This window comes from Callospermophilus lateralis, chromosome 2 (genome assembly GCF_048772815.1).
Source record: "Callospermophilus lateralis isolate mCalLat2 chromosome 2, mCalLat2.hap1, whole genome shotgun sequence".
Classification (NCBI taxonomy): Eukaryota; Metazoa; Chordata; class Mammalia; order Rodentia; family Sciuridae; genus Callospermophilus; species Callospermophilus lateralis.
The window spans coordinates 37,215,712-37,232,317 of NC_135306.1; the positions used below are offsets into that span (position 1 = coordinate 37,215,712).

The window sequence follows — 16,606 nt, forward strand, 5'->3', positions numbered from 1 at the left end:
TATTTTTCTCTGACCTGCTGTGGTGTTCCCTGGAAGGCTGACCTTGACAGATTGCATTATCCAGGATCCCTCACCCTCTGGTTTCTGTTTGGGTTTGGTCAATGGAAAGGAGTAGCAGATCAGTGGATGGAAGGATAAAGAACTTGGGGTATTAATTCCCCAAATCCTTCATCTTGTATGTGTCTTGGCAGTGAATAATTTCGTTCATGGCAATTGTTCTCAAAGAAACATTGGGTCCTTGTTCCCCAGTGTTGAAGATCAAACACTCAAGAAAAGTCGAGGCAAGAAAACAAGTTTTATTCAAGGGGTAGAACACACAGAGAGAAATAGAGATATAGAGACAGACAGACAGACAGGCAGACTCCTCCGGAGAGAAGGGGGTCTAGAGCCAGCCTGGGGAGGCTGGGGGTGTCTTATAGATTTCAGGTTTCCTTTTTCTTATGTCTACGAGACCAAAGGACAAGAAAAGAGCCTTCCAGGGGATGATTGCTTGTGTTGGAAAGTGCTGTTAGCACTTCCCCTCCCCCTGAGGCTGTTAGCAACACATTCATGAGAAGTGCTATCTGTCTATTTCCTTTTCTTTGGTAATCAACTACCTGTCCTTTGTCCTGGTCTCAGTTTTAGGACAGCAGCATCAATATCAATAGAATCTTGTTTGAAATGGAAACTCTCAGATCCTACCAAGAGACTTAACTAAATCAGAGACTCCAGAGGAGGGTCCAACAAACTATGATGGACACAGACACACCTTCCAGGTGACTTTAATGCATGCTAAAGTTTGAGACTTACTGATCTAGAGTTACAGATCCTTTCATACCGCCTCCCATTCATGGATCTATCTCAAACAAAAACTTTTGGAATAGTATTCTTTCCCTTTGCCCCTTTAGGTTTTGACATGGTAATGACTTCCTGCCGTTGCTAGACCACAGTTCCTCGCCATCCCACAATGTTTTCTTAATCATGACCTTGCTTTTTAAACTGCCATTTTTTTTCAAAATCCCCAGTTTGATTCAGATGCTTTTTTTTTTTTAATTTATTTTTTAACTGTAGTTGGACACAATACTTTGTTTTATTTATTTATTTTTATGTGGTGCTGAGGATGGAACCCAGGGCCTCGCTCGTGTGAGGCAAGCGCTCTACCGCTGAGCCACAACCTCAGCCCTATTAAACTGCCCTTTTATAGAATCTTTCTGGTTAAAACTTTTTTGAAAATGTGTGATATTGTGCAGTATATATTTGATCTTCCTGCTCCTTTCCTGTCAAATAACTTCTAAAATTCTTGAAATTCCCAGAGTGATAAGAGTGTCTTTTGTATACTAATGAGATGACTGATGACAAGAGTGTCTTTTGTATGCTAATGAGATGTCTGGTTGTCTAGCATGCCTAGATAGCCTTAGGGTGAATTTGGTTACCTGGGTGTTGGTTAATCTTGTGGTAAAAAGATTGGAACTTTCAGCCCTACCCCCCATACTGCCTGGGAGGGGTGAGGCCCCCCCTCCAAGGTTGAATTAATAAATCAATAGCTAATGATGAAACCAATTATGCTTATATACTAAAGTTTTCATAAAACCCCAGAGAGGATTGAGTTCTGGAGTCTTCTGAAAAGCTGAACAAGTGAAGATTCCTCGAGGGAGCCAAAAAAGGAGTGGAAACTATTTTCCTTCTCCCATATCTGATGCTATGCTTCTCTTTCATCTACCTGTTCATCAGTATCCTTTATATCTTCTATAACAAACCCTAAATGTGCCAGGCACAGTGACACACGCCTGTAATCCCAGCCACTCAGAGACCGAGGCAGGAGGATCATGAATTCAAAGCCAGCCTCAGCAAAAATGAGGCACTAAGCAACTCAGTGAGACCCTGTCTCCAAATAAAATACAAAAAGAGCTGGGGGTGTGGATCAGTGGTTGAGTGCCCCTGAGTTCTATCCCAGATACCCTCCTCCTGCCCCCGCAAAAAATAAAAAAATTAAAAAAAAAGTAAGTGTGTTTCCCTGAGTTCTTTAGCTACTTTAGCACCTTAAACCCAAAGAGGGAGTCCTGGGAACCCGTATACCTAACTGGTTGGTCAGAAGCACAAGCTGCAACCTGTTCTTGTGACTGGCAACTGAAGTAGGTGCCAGTCTTGTGGGACTGAACCCTCAACCTGATGCAGTCTCCAGATAGATAGTGTCAGAACTGAATTGAATTAGAGGACATCCAGCTGATGTGTGCTGGAGAGTCATCTGCCAAAGAAATGCTGGGTAGGGGAGAATCCCAAGTATTGAGTAATCAGTAAGACAAGTGTTTGATTTTTCCCATACCCTTACATATGCCATTTATTTCCTGCCAGGATCCTGACTGATAGAGAAAATGATTGCAGAAGTGATCCCAGGAAACATTGCCAAAATGGAATTCTAGAATTGGATTGCTCAAGTATTTGATGAGTACAAGGATAATCTCCTTGCATGGGAAAAGTGGACAAAGCAATCTGGGCAATGCAGAAGCCTCAAAATCACTTAGAATATCACCAGTGAGACATAGGATGGAATACTAAAAGGCAAGAGTTAGAAGTATCTGAGTCATTTAATTGCTATGGCCACAAATGATGACTGCAAATGGTGATTACATATATTTTGGAGGGTTTGCTGTTTCTAATTGTGCTAGCAAAATTACATTAAAAAAAAAAAGATAAGTTCAAGATGATGAACTTCTAACTCAAGGCAGGAATAAAGATCCAGATAATTTCTATAAAATAAGATAACTTTTATTAAAGTCTTAAGAAATTTATTTTATAAAATAAATTTATGATTTTATTTTAAGCCAGGGCAGTGGCACAAGCCTGTGATATCAAGTAGAAAGATCACAAGTTCAAAGCCAGCCTCAGCAATCAAGGTGCTAAGCAACTCAGTGAGACCCTGTCACTAAATAAAATACAAAATAGGGCTGGGGATGTGGCTCAGTGATTGAGTGCCCCTGAGTTCAATCCCTGGTACTCAAAAAATAAGAAGAAGAAGAAGAAAAATAAATATTTATTTTCTGTGATCATGTGACAGACATGACTGAAAATCAAATCCAAGATTCGATTGTATGAATTGTAGAGTTGCAACATCAGACAAACATACAAGCCTACTACATCCCTTATGCTGAAATAGAGGCACTGTGGTGAAGGAGAAGGACTCTGAGACTTAGGATTGGAGATATAAGGGCAGAGATGAACGAAGCTGAGAATTTTGGACCTCCAACCTCCCCATCTCTAAAACTTCCTTGATGGCAGAATATCATTCCCACTTCCTCTGAAAACTATGAAGAATCCAGTATTCCCTACTAGAAAATGTTTTGAAAACTCCTTGGAAGTGGGTGTGCCTTTTTTCTTCAGGACCCACCAGACCACCCTTCATAGTTTCCAGGCTCATATGAAGGTTTAATCCTAACGGTACTATAGACGTGCTCCAAGTACAAGAGCATATATACTGAAGGAGTTATAGGAACCTGCCAACTTGTGTTGGAAGAATCTTGGGGACAAGTGAGGACAAATTTATCGATGAGTGTTCATCTAGGATTTCTGTAATACATTGGTAAGTAAGGTTCTAGCTTTTCAATCTGATGTTGATCATAGACCACTGTTAGGCTTTCAGTAACCAATCTAACAAAATATTGAGCACATTCCCAGGTGGTCCGCTAATATAATAATATTCAAATCTTGAATGGGCCCCAATGTGTTGAAAGCTTGGTCCCCAATGCAGCAATATTCAGAGATGGGAAATGATTTGTGATACCAGTCTTGGAGATCAGGACTGGATCCTTATTTTCCTGGTGTCAAAGATTAAACACCCAAGAAACACTGGGGCAAGCATGGAAAACAAGTTTTATTTAAGAAAGGGACAGAAGTAGCAGACTTCTCTGAAGAGAAGGGGGCCCAGATATGGGTGTCCATGGGTGTCCATGGAAGTAGATGTGTCTTGCTCTTTTATAGACCCCAGCACCCCTCACCTTCTCTTTCTTCTCTGTGTACATGCCTAAAGGCAAGGAGGAACAGCACAGAGGGTAATTGTTAGTAACTCCTTGTGCAAGGAATTGTGATCAGAAAGGTTGGCTGTTAGCAATCCTTTGTCTTTTCTTTGATACCCAGCCCTTATGTTCTCAACTCCCATCATTCATTGCCTTCACTGACAACCAGACCCTTCCCCTCTGCTTCAGTTTTCTGAGGAATGTGACTTTTCTGTTCCCTCAGGCCAGGTAGGGATGCAGGCAGATTGCTTTTTGGCAAATAAAGCACCCACAGAAAGTCAGTGCAATAGACTCATTTTATAGACTTATTCTCTTATCTTCATATTCCCATTATCTTCATATATTTGTCCCCTTACAATTGGATCATGAGGGTTCTAACCTCATCAGTGGATTAATCCATTTGATGGATTAATAATTCAAATGGATTGTTAGGAAAGTGTAGGAGGTAGGGTCTAGTTGAAAGAAGTAGGTCACTGGAGGCATGCCTTGAAGGAGTGTATTTTGTCCCTGGATACTTCCTTTCTCTCTGCTTCCTGGCTACCATGAGCTGAGATTTCCTGTGCTACAACTTTCCGCCATGATGTTCTGCCTCACTTCAGGCCCAAAGGAACCAGCCAACCATGGACTGAAAGTTCTGAAACCATGAACCCAAACAAATTTTTTCTTCTTTTGTGACAGGTATTTTGGTTAACAGGGATGAAAAGTCGATTAACACAGGTGAATGAAATTACTATATAAGCTATAGGAATGACTGCTAATTGATGTTTGCCCATGGGATATGTGGTGATAGCAAATTGGTCATGGTCTCCTAAGTAATAAAATAGATGAACAGCTTACTGATATGCTAATTGACACAAAATTTCTAGACCTTATGGGTAGAAAATTTATTCAGGTAATATTGGAATTGAAATTTTTTTACGTCTTTTCTAATTTTTTTTTCTTTTTTCTTTATTTATATATGACAGCAGAAAGCATTACAATTCTTATTACACATATAGAGCACAATTTTCATATCTCTGGTTGTATACAAAGTATATTCACACCAATTCTTGTCTTCATACATATACTTTGGATAATAATGTCCATCACATTCCACCATCATTTCTAACCCCATACCCCCTCCCTTCCCCTCCCACTCTTCTGCCCTATCTAGAGTTTGTCTATTCCTCCCATGTTTCCCCTCCCTACCCCACTATGAATCAGCCTCCTTATTTTTTTTTTTTTGAGAGAGAGAGAGAGAATTTTTTTAATATTTATTTTTTAGTTTTTGGTGGACACAACACCTTTATTTTGTTTTTATGTGGTGCTGAGGATCGAACCCAGGACCCCGCACATGCCAGACGAGCATGCTACCACTTGAGCCTCATCCCCAGCCTAAATCAGCCTCCTTATATCAGAGAAAACATTCAGCCTTTGGTTTTGGGGGATTGACTAACTTCACTTCTAATTTATCTGTTCCTCAAATTAAGTCAGCTCCCCAGACCTGAACCCCCTTGATTGTGTGGAAGGTGGGAGGTCCTGGATCTCTCTCACAGGTGAATTGTATTCTATTCTTCCTCCTAGTCAGTGTTTCTCAAAGTGTGATGAAATTTCTAAGCTTCTAGGGATAGAGGTAAGCTGAAAAATAGTGATCTGGAACATTTTTACACATGAAGAAAGAGGCACAATGTTAAAAGGCAGTTTGGATTTTAGAAGCAACATATACCATAATTAGATGTACTACTTCAAAATATTTACTTGATATTTTGCATAAAGCCAAGAGTTCTGAATGAAGTTCAGAGCAAGAAAGGCCTCTACAGACTCCAGGGAAAGTTGCTTTGCTGCTTGTGCCTAACAACACATAAGTCCAATGAACTTTAAGTTGTTTCTGGCACAGAAAGATCCTGTAGGAACCCTAAATAGGAGAATTATAGCAAAAACATAGACAGTGGAAGTTAAGGCCAAAGTTCTCCTGCTAACAATTGTTTTCTTTTTGAAAAGCAATTCCTGATTTGCCACTGGGTCCTGGTTTAAAACTCAGACTATAGTTCACCCATGACAATACCACCTAAGTGGGCCTTCTGGGAAACTGAGACAGCATGAAAATCCCTCTCCTTCAAACTCCAATTCTTGCAAGTCAGAAAGATTTCAGACATATCGCTCAGAGTGACAGGGATAGGAAAGAGGAAAGGGGACACTCTCAAGAGAGAGAGTAGGTCCTTCCAGAGAAGAGAGGGACTGCTTGCCTCTCCTGCACTCTAGTTTTTATTGGAGGTCCCAGAGAAGTGTCCAGAGAATCCCACCCAAATCCACCTCTTGACTTTCGACTGACAGCAGGATGACATCAGATTTTGAAGTCGCCACTGCGATAACTCTACATCACTTTGGCCCACACTGATTGGTTCTGATTGGATTCCTAATCATAAATTCTTACAGATTTTATGATTAGAAGCAATTATCCTTATCTCCCTGAGTTCTGGGATCTGATCTGTGAAAAGGGCCACAAAAATCTCCACTTTCAGGGTAAATTGTGTTCTTCTTATCAACATGATTTTGGACTTGCATGTCTCCTGCAGATAACAGGTATTTTGCCAAGACATGTATCATATCCTGGCCACTTCACTGAGGAAGAGCTGCAGGTGAATTGCTTGTTGAAAAAGAAAGAATGTGGGGAGTCAGCACAGTGGGCCCATTTTATAGAGTAATCCCCTTAATCTTGATCTGTCTGCCCCTACAACAAGGAGATCAGAATGCAAACACTGTCCCTGGAGCTGATAATAAATAGCTCCCCCTTTTCTTGGCCAGACTGTAGGCTGCTTAGGTTCTCAGAGCTGAAGCCAAACTAAGCAGAAGAGAGGGGAAGCCACTAAGGGGGAAGGAGGGAGGGCAGGGTCCTGTTTTGCCAGAAAGAGGGGGGTAAAGGAGAATCCCCGGAACGGGACATAGAGGGGAATTTTGGACAGAGAAAGTGAAAGCTCTGAGCCATAAATAAGAAGCAGCCACAGCCTCACACAGGCTCTCACACACACACTTCTAGATCCCCTCACACCCCAAGGACGCCTGTGCACTGCCACCACTGTCCTGCAAGCCTACCGGAGCCTCAGCTTCACAGACTCATACACACACCCAGAGACTCACTCAGACTTCCACAGTCGCTGCTGCCTGACTCAGTTCACTCTCCATGGCACCCCGTGTGGCCCCACTACTGGCTCTCAGTCTACTAGTTCTCTGGAACTCCCCAGGTAAGGCTGAGGGGATGACTAGGGTGGTGGTGGCAGTGAGTTGGGGGTCAAAAACTGGGTCTCAAATTGCTTGTTGATGGTCATGAGGGATACTCCAAATTCAGGGGAATTCTTGCGTCTGCATGTTTCAATGAGCCTAGGGGTTCCCTGTGCCCTGTATGTATGCCTGTGAGTGTGGGCACCTCCGTACCCTTAAATTCCAATATGGATCAGCTTTTGGCATATTCTGGGGCCTATGGCTTCCTTCCTTTGCAGTGTCTATTTCTGTGCCTCTGTTTCCCAGGTAGAAAAAAGGAACATATATATTTGTTAAAGGTAGGGAGAAATGGAGACACTGAGGCAAGGCTGACAGTCAAAATATTCAGTGATACATTCTCTTTTTCTCCTCCTCCTCCTTCTCCTCTTCCTCCTTCTTCTTCTTTTTTATTGTTTTTGTTTTTGCTTTTGTTTTGTTTTGTTCTGCGACAGGATCTCACTATGTTGCACAGGCTGGCCTAAAAATGTGGGACAATAGGTCTGTGACATAGCTTAACTATTTACGAATTCATCAGCCTTAACACCAGCTTCTTTGCCCCAGCACTGTGACTAGCATTAACGTGTTGTTTTTTTCCAGAAACACAGACAAGGGTTTACTTAGGAAAATAGAGACATGTTCAAGGGAGAGTATGGGCCATCTCCAGTCAAAGAGACAGCTAGCATTAATTTTTTATTTGTGGAACATGGAGAAGTTGAGAAGACCTGAGAGAAAGAGAGATTATGGTGATCAGAGTAGCAGGAAGGCATCTGTGGGGCTCAGGGTAGTGGTTCTTTACCAAACAGTTCAGAAGTATTACAATAGAGTTTGCAACCATACTGGTGCACACTGGCTGAATACCAGCACACAGCTGACCTTAATCCCACTTCAGACTGTGGCCTCCCTTCCTCACCATCCCTATATCCTGACACCTTCTTCCCCTACCCCAGCCCCAGCTCTGGGTGGTGCCAATGATGCAGAAGACTGCTGCCTGTCTGTGACCCAGCGCCCCATCCCTGGGAACATTGTGAAAGCCTTTCGCTACCTCCTCCTCAAGGATGGCTGCAGGGTGCCTGCTGTTGTGTAAGTTGCTGGGAAGGTGTCTAGTCCTATACTCCCATTGGCTTCTAGTGATACCCCTACCTTTTTATCCCTCTTTTTTTGATCAAGCTTAACTCCTTCAAGGTAGCCCTTGAAAATTTCCCAGACATGGTCCCCAGCCTCTGCCCCTCACACTACAGCCTTCCAGGAATCTGGGTTCCAGGGATCCCCCCTTTCTCTCTGACCTCTGACTCCAGGTTCACCACACTGAGAGGCCACGAGCTCTGTGCACCTCCAGACCAGCCCTGGGTAGACCGTATCATCCGCAGATTGAAAAAGTCCTCTGCCAAGGCAAGTCTGTCCTCCCAGCCCTACCTCCAACCTCCAAGCCCCTGTTCAAGATTCTGTCCATCCCATGACTCTGCCTATCCTTCCTCCCACAGAGCAAGCGCCACAGCAATTAGACCATAACAGTACCAGAGGGAGCCCTGTGTCTGACTGAAGGGATGGGACTCTCACTGGCCTGGGGAACCAAAGACCAGAAGGGAAGACCAGGCTTCCAGCTGCTCTGCACCCCACCTGTCCCAACCAAGGCAGGGCCTTCAGTGTCTTTGTGTGAGTGTGTGAGTGAAAGGGTGAATGTAGCAAGATCACAGCCTCTTCATGCCCAGACTGCAATGCTTTCAATAAAGCCACTTAGCACCCATTGATCTGTTTGTTTGCTCTTCATCTAAAAGGACAGGAATAAGAAAGGAAGAGATGGAATGTCAGGATCTATTTTCTACTTTAAGTTCTGAGCAATCTCTTCATAAACCTTTACCTAACACCCTGATGATCTCAGGATCAGCCCCCACAATTAGGGCCTCATCTCATGTCTCCTGTCTATCACACTCATGTTTAGCCACTCTCAACTTATGCCAGTCCCTCGACAAGCCAAGTGTCTTGGGCCTGACCATGTTTTCTCTCCAAGGTATGTATCCAAGCCTCCAGGTGTCTCAGGGATCAGGCATCAGTGAAGGAAAGGAGTAGGGCAGAGGGCTTAGCTCTAATGCCTGAGGAAGTGTCTGTCTGCCCATACCATTCCCTCTTGCACGTTCTTCTCTCTCCTCTGTCCTCCGGCTTCCCATCTGGATTCATATGTTTCTTTCTCCAAGAAGCCTTTCCTGTCCCCAAGCAGGGTTTTATAACTTCACTCCCTCACAACCTCTCTCCCATAGCATTCATCATACTGACCAATATTTTCTATATTTGTCCATCTTCCTGGGCTAGGATCAAGTCTAGTTTGGTTTCCAAAGTGCCACCTGGCACAAGGTAGTTAATAAATATTTATTTAAAGAAAAATAAATACATGATGAAAGACTCAGAAGCTGTGTGTGAAGGCTCCATCTGTACATACAGAATCTGACCTCTAGACCAGCCCTCCTCTAACTCAGTCAGTCTAAGCAAGATCTTGTCCATTCTGAGCAATCCGGGGGGCCATACCTCTCAGGGGCACTGACAAACAGACCTGAGAGTCATAGGTCAGAGATGGGAGAAAAACCCTCATGATAAAAGAAGGAGCAGCCAAAGAAGCTCAGGATAACCAGCAGGCAGCTCCACCCTTACCCTGCAGTACACATGGGTTCTAGGGTTCAGAGGCAACACTGAGACCAGGGGAGTCTCAGGGAAAGAGTCTCAGGTCTGAAGAACAAAAGCCCTGAGGTTCTTAGAGCATCCCATAGGGATGTCTGTGAGGAGTAAACTCCCTGTGCTTCCCTAGTCCCTCAGAGAAGCTTGTTGATTTCCAGAGTATAGCCTTTAAAGGCCTGTAACAGTCAAGAATGACAAGTCTGCCTGGCATGGGTGGTGCACTATAATCCCAGTGACTCAGGAGGCTGAGGCAGGCAAACCACAAGTTCAAAGCCAGCCTCAGCAAAAGTGAGGTGCTAAGCAATTCAGCGAGATCTTGTCTCTATATAAAATACAAAATAGGGCTGGGGATGTGGCTCAGTGGTGGAGTTCAATCCCCAGTACCAAAAAAAAAAAAAAAAAAAGAATGACAAGTCTGTATGCTGGGTTCCAATGGCAACTAGGAGGCCAAATTGAATACTCTTACCTGGAAAGACAAATCATCATTATACAAGATTCAACTCAGGCAGAAACAAAGCCGGGTCTAGGCAGGCTTTGGAAGGAGAACAAAGGGATTGTGCCAGCCCCTATTCACTGGGATGAAAGTATGACAGCATCTTCATCTTCTCTGCTCCCATGGCAGGTGTTAAAAACTTCAGGTACCGAAATCTCAGAGTCACAAGGGGTGGGAGGGATGGGAATAGCTTTCAAAAATAGTTGTTATGACTGGAAAGTTTGGCTCTGATGCTGGGGAAAAATTATTCATCCATTCATGCATCCATGCATCCAGTTGTCTCTGCGTCCATTAGATCTCCATCTACACACCTACCCAACTATCCTCTTCCATCAAGCCAGCCAGCCATGGAGCACCCTGCATCCCACAGGCAGAGAATAAACACATATATAAGGGGGGCACATTGCCTCAAATCCTTCTCAGGTACCACTGAAACAAAGAGGAAGTCAGCCTACCTCAAAAGCAGACACAGACCCTCCTTCTGGATCCTCACATGAATACAGAGAGGGAAGGTAAGGTTCTGAGGAAGTTGATACCAGGACCGAGTCCCTAGACACTACCTCCATGGCACTGCTACTAGGAGGTTCAATGTCTAGGCCCATGTCTCATATCTCTGCCCCTGTCACTATGTGACACCAAGCAAGTTTCTTCAACCCTCCTTGGGCTTCAGTTCTCCCATCTGTCAGTTGACAAAGAGGGGGTTGATTTTTCTTTTCTTTTTTTTTTTTTCCAGTACTGGGAATTGAACTGAGTTATATTCTACTATTCTACCACTGAGTTATATTCTACCCTTTTTTAGTTTATTTTGAGACAGGGTCTCACTAAGTTGCTGAGGGTCTCACTAAGTTGCCCAGGCTGACCACAAACTTGTAAACCTCCTATCTTAGGCTCCCAAGTCACTAGCATTGCAGGCATGTACCACCATGGCCAGGAAGGAGCTTGATTTTTGAAAGTTGTTCCAAACAAACACTTGTCTCCTGAATCTTTGGATCTCATACTAAGCCCTGAGCATTTACATAGTCTCCCACAAAGTCAAGCATATCCAGAAACTTCCCCACTTCTTGGGTTACCAGGGGCCACCTTCTGGGAACAAAAGGGAAGCTGAGTGTGCTACTCAGGTTTTCATTGCTGTGAACAAAATACCTGACAAGAACAACTTAGAGGAGCAAAAGTTTATTTTGGGCTCATGGTTTCAGAGATCTCAGTCCATTGCTCTGGGCCTAAGATGAGGCAGAACATCGTGGCAGAAGGATGTGATGGAGTAAAGCTGTTGGGAAGCAGAGAGAGCAACGGAGGACTCAGGGACTAGATATAGTCCAAGGGCACACCCCCAGTGACTTGCTTACTCCAATCATGCCCCACTTACCTACAGTTACTATCCAGTGGTCCATTCAAATTATTATTTCATCAAATGGATTAATTCTCTGATGATGTTACAGACTCCATGACCTAACCATTGCCTAAAAGTCTCCTCTGGACTTGCTATGTTAAGGATCATGCTTTCAAAACATGAGCTTTTCAGAGAACATTAAAGGTCCAAACCATAACCCTGAGGCTCAGGAATAGAGAAAATAATCTAAAGCCAGTGAAATGCCTTAAATTGAACAGTCTCTGCTTGATCCTGGAACCTTTGAAAATAAGGAATTTGGAGGAAATCTGGGAGGGTGGGCACCTCACAAGGAGCAGGCACATAACTCTTCCCACCCCTTCTCCAATCATTACAGTCTATCCTAGCCTTCTCCCCGGCTCTATTTCCTACCTTCCAAACATACCAACCCCTCTTGGGTCTTATCTACTTTTCTCCCTGTCAGGTACATAAATCCAGCAATCTTGACCCATCCTCCTTAAACACTCTCAGTACTGTGATGGCATCTAATCATCATCTGCTTCCTGTTTCACTACCATTTACTGATAGAAGTTACATCTTCATTATCACAAGTTTTACATGCTTACCTTTGACAGTGATTAGGATGTAGCTCTCTGGCAGGGAATGTGGACTCCTAGCTCTCTAAGCAGAATATAGAGGCCTTGTTGCCTGCCTCTAAATATATCCCTTCCATTCTAGGGCACATGGCACTCAATATAGTTCAAGGCCTGTAGCTGAATGATAACTCCTACCCCAAAGGCCTGTGGTCCCTGCAGCTAATATCTCCCTAAGAGTACCTGACATCCCTACTTGGGGAGCTTCCTTTTGGACAAAAACCCACTGTCCTAAATGTTGAGATAGCTACCAGAGAAGAGATTGAATCTTGTTCATCTTCAGTGCTAATATTACTCTGCACAGTGGTTGTCACAAAATAAGCCCCAATACACATTTAATTAGTAAGAAAAAGAATTGAACATGGCCCCTTCCTACTATGCCCACACAGGCCTGGAGCACATCCAGTTCTCAAGACTCTTGGGGCTGTCTGTTGCATGGCTGAGTATTTGGTCAGAGCCAACTCCATACGGTTTTGATCATGTTTTTGATCATCTCATGTTCAACTTCTCGGCAAGCTCCCACCCTGCGTCACCCGCTTCTTCTAGCCTCCAGGAAATTCAGGAACAGCCAAAAAATCTTGGAAATAACAGTCTCAGAAAGGACCAGATCTTCAAAGTGGGGAGTTTCCTCCAAGAGCCCCTCCAAAGGAATAAGCAGGCATCTCTCTGGTCAGAGAACTTCCTAGATGGCCCCTAGACTTTGTCCACATGGAAGGACATATCTCTGTAGTACTAGCCAATTCACTAGCACTTCCTAAGTTCTGGGCACTGCTGTAAGTACTACTGCCATTCTTATGTTGCAGATGAGAAAATGGAAGTAGAGAAATGAAGGAATTGCCAGACTAGAGGGCTAGGAAAATGTCAGAACTGGGGTTCTTTCAGAATACTATTACTACTCAGGCCACCCCTGACCCATCTCCTAAATAAAAATGGAGACAGTACAGCATAGCCAGGTCTGAAAAAGACCCTTGGGGAATAGAGAAAACCACTACTTTGGGTTAACTATGTGCCAGTCTCTGAGCTGAGTTCTTCATTTGCACTGTATCATTTCATTCTCAAATGACCTTATGAGTTGGGGACCATTAGTATCATTTTATGTACAAAGAAATTAAAGCAGAGAGGTAGAACGAGCTCCAGATTCACACAACTAGTAAGTGGCAAAGCTGGAGTTGCAGCCTAAGTCTACCTGACTAGTAGTACCTAAAGTGAGAACTGGGGGGGCTGGAGTGTCTAGCTGTTTTGCTAGGAAGACTTGGCTCACTAGAAAGAGCTGGAGAAATTAAAAAAAAAAAAAAAAAAAAGAGGAGGAAGCTGGTAGCCCCAAATGGGACTACAGCACTTGAAGTGAGACACAGAGATGTCTCCTGGAGGGCATCCAGCCTTCTGGCCCTCTCCAGTAGAAGGCAAGTGAACTTCTTCAGAGCCTCAAATAGGAAGTCTGGGGGCTGGCGTTGTGGCTCAGCAGTAGAGCACTTGCCTAGCATGTGCGAGGCCCTAGGTTTGATCCTCAGCACCACATAAAAATAGATAAAATAAAGATATTGTATCCATTTACAACTAAGAAATAAATATTTAAAATAAAAATATTTAGATGAGGGGCTGGAGGTGTAGCTCAGTGGTAGAGTGTGTGCTTAGTTTGCACCAAAGAAGCACTAAATAAATAAATAATATTTAGATGGCAGGCCTCCATTTATACTGTTGCTCCAAGCTCCACAAATGTTAGGTGGTAAGCCTGGCAGATGCCACCTCTGGAATCACAGCTGTAGCTGCCCTTGTAAAATGCACATCATTTCTGCCACTATCCTTCTACCACCAAAATGGGTCCTCTGACATCCCAGCCCCTTTACATCACTGCTAGCTTCTGATTCACAGCTTTTGAAAGGAACTTATGATTAGCAAAGCCTAGGTCATGTGTCTGAGTCCTGGCTGCAAAGAGGGCTAGGGAGACTAGTATGTGACCTTTGGGGATTCTATGATGCAAACAAGCTCAAACAGTAATCAAGACTAATATAAGAGGAAATTTCTCTAACACAGAAAGGGGTTAAGTTAGAGGGAAGTGAAGGAAAAAAAGAAAGATAAATATTTCTACAGTTTACCCTATAACTGTCCAACATCAATATACACCCGTCTTCTCAAACCCTAGACTTAAAAAATTAAGAGTATCACCTAACATACTCATCTTTGCTTATAAAACCAAAAAAAAAAAAAAAAACCTCACCTTTCCCCAAAGAGAAACTCAGAGCCTTAGTAATTACCACCCACATCTCTTAATCAGCTCAGGCCACCATAACAAAATACTGGGTGGAAAGACTGGGTGGATCAAACAATAGAAATTTATTTTATCATAGTTCTAGAGACAGGAAGTCCAAGATCAAGGTGCCAGCATGGTCAGTTTCTGGTCAGAGTTCTCTTCCTGGCTTGCACCCAGCCAGCCATCTTCTCACTATGCAACTGAAAGAGATCTTCTTTTTCTTATAGGATCACACTCCTATTGGATTACAGCCCCAGCCTTATGACCTCCTTTAATCACAATTACCTCTATCTCTAGATGTAGTCACATTGGGGCTTTAATGTATAAATTTGAGGTAGACACAATTTAGTCCAACTCTAATTCCAAGATCACAGAGTGACACACCTCTTTTAGTTTTGTTGTAATTTCCTATCTCTATTCTGCAACACATGATGACCACCAACCACATACCTGATTGGTGAAGATAGGCTAGGTTATGCTGTGATAACAAGTGACACCCAAATGTGAGTAGCTTAACACAACAAAATTATATTCCCCAAGCCTGCTGTGGATCCAGGCAGTCTCTAACACAGCTGTATTCCATGTGGTGGCTCATAATTCCAAGCTGCTTTGATCTTTTGGCATGTTCCTTTTCTTCAACACATACTTCCATGATTATCCCAGTCAGGGAGGATAGCGAGGGGAGCACTTGCTTAAATGTTTTTGTCCATAAGTGACAAATGCCATTTCTGCTCACATTTCTTTAGCTGAAGTTAATCAGCCATGCGCAACTTCATGGGGGTAAACTCCCAGGAGAAGTAAATTAGTATCCCTATGGGGGTAGTAATACCACCACACAACCTATGTTTGAGGATCAAACGTGAGTGAAAGAAAAGAGAAGTCAGTTAAAGCACACACACATTAAAAAAAAAACAAAAACCCACATTTCACAACAAGGAAGAAAATATGGATAAAATTTTACAGTGCTTAGCACTGAAATGTGTCCTGAGACTTAACTGGCATTTGCTAACTAAGCAAATGTGTTGATTTTCTATTGCTGCCTAATAAACCACAAATTTAGTGGCTTAAAATAATTCAAATTTGTTCTCCCTCCTTCTCTGTGGGTCAGGAGTCTGGGTGTAGGCTTCCTGGTTCCTCTGATCAGGGTCTCGCCAGGCTCAATTCAAGATGTCAGCAGGGCTGCAATCTCATTTGAGGCTCAGCTTTCTTTCAAACCCATTGGTTGTTGACATCTGTGGTTGTAGAACTTGAGGTCCTTGGTTCCTAGAACTGCCTTCTGGTCCCGTTCATGCAGCCCTCTCCACACATGGCAGTTTGCTTCTTCAAAGCCAATACAAGAGCATCTGCTACCGCTTCCTCTTGCTTCTTTTTTAAAAAGGGATGGGGATGTAGCTCAGTGTAAAGCACCCTGGGTTCAATCTCCCATACGATTAAAAAAAAATCACCCTGGGGCTGGGGATGTGGCTCAAGCGATAGCGCGCTCGCCTGGTGTGCATTTGGCCCGGGTTCGATCCTCAGCACCACATACAAACAAAGATGTTGTGTCCGCCGATAACTAAAAATAAATATTGAAAAATTCTCTCTCTCTCTCTCTCTCTCCCACTCTCTCTTTAAAAAAAAAAAAAAAATCACCCTGAATGGAGTATTAATGCTATGGTGACCCACTCTAAACTAGTTCCAGATAATTGTGCAAAACCATATATATACTAGAAGGACACGCCCAATTAGCTGCTTGTTACTTGATGACTTTGTTCTGTCCTTGTGTTTTTCTATATCCTGTAATGAATGTTAACTTTTAAGAAATAAAAGTTATTTTAAAAACCTGAAAATATGCCAGGCAAGGTGGCTGGCTAGGAAGGCCGAAATAGGAGGATCGCAAGTTCAAAGCCAGCCTCAGCAACTTTGTGAGACCCTGTCTCTAAATAAAACACAAAATAGGGCTGGGAATGTGGCTCAGTGGTTGAGTGCCCCTGAGTTCAATCCCCAGTA

The 16,606-nt window shown here is 43.3% G+C and overlaps 1 protein-coding gene across 1 annotated transcript; it reads left to right on the plus strand.

The window, feature by feature from the left end:
- The first annotated feature begins 6,974 nt into the window (after window positions 1–6,974).
- Window positions 6,975–8,972, plus strand: Ccl19 (C-C motif chemokine ligand 19). The gene is made up of 4 exons (XM_076843325.1): window positions 6,975–7,210; window positions 8,174–8,306; window positions 8,522–8,615; window positions 8,708–8,972. Exons 1-4 carry the CDS (start codon window positions 7,150–7,152, stop codon window positions 8,726–8,728), a joined length of 309 nt encoding a protein of 102 aa, XP_076699440.1. The 5' UTR covers window positions 6,975–7,149; the 3' UTR covers window positions 8,729–8,972.
- The last annotated feature ends 7,634 nt before the right edge of the window (window positions 8,973–16,606 follow it).

Coding starts and splice junctions, on each gene's coding strand:
- Ccl19 (XM_076843325.1), top strand. CDS start 7,150: ATGGCACCCCGTGTGGCCCCACTACTGGCTCTCAGTCTACTAGTTCTC. Junction 8,307..8,521: donor TGCAGGGTGCCTGCTGTTGT/GTAAGTTGCTGG, acceptor CTCTGACTCCAG/GTTCACCACACTGAGAGGCC. Junction 8,616..8,707: donor TGAAAAAGTCCTCTGCCAAG/GCAAGTCTGTCC, acceptor TTCCTCCCACAG/AGCAAGCGCCACAGCAATTA.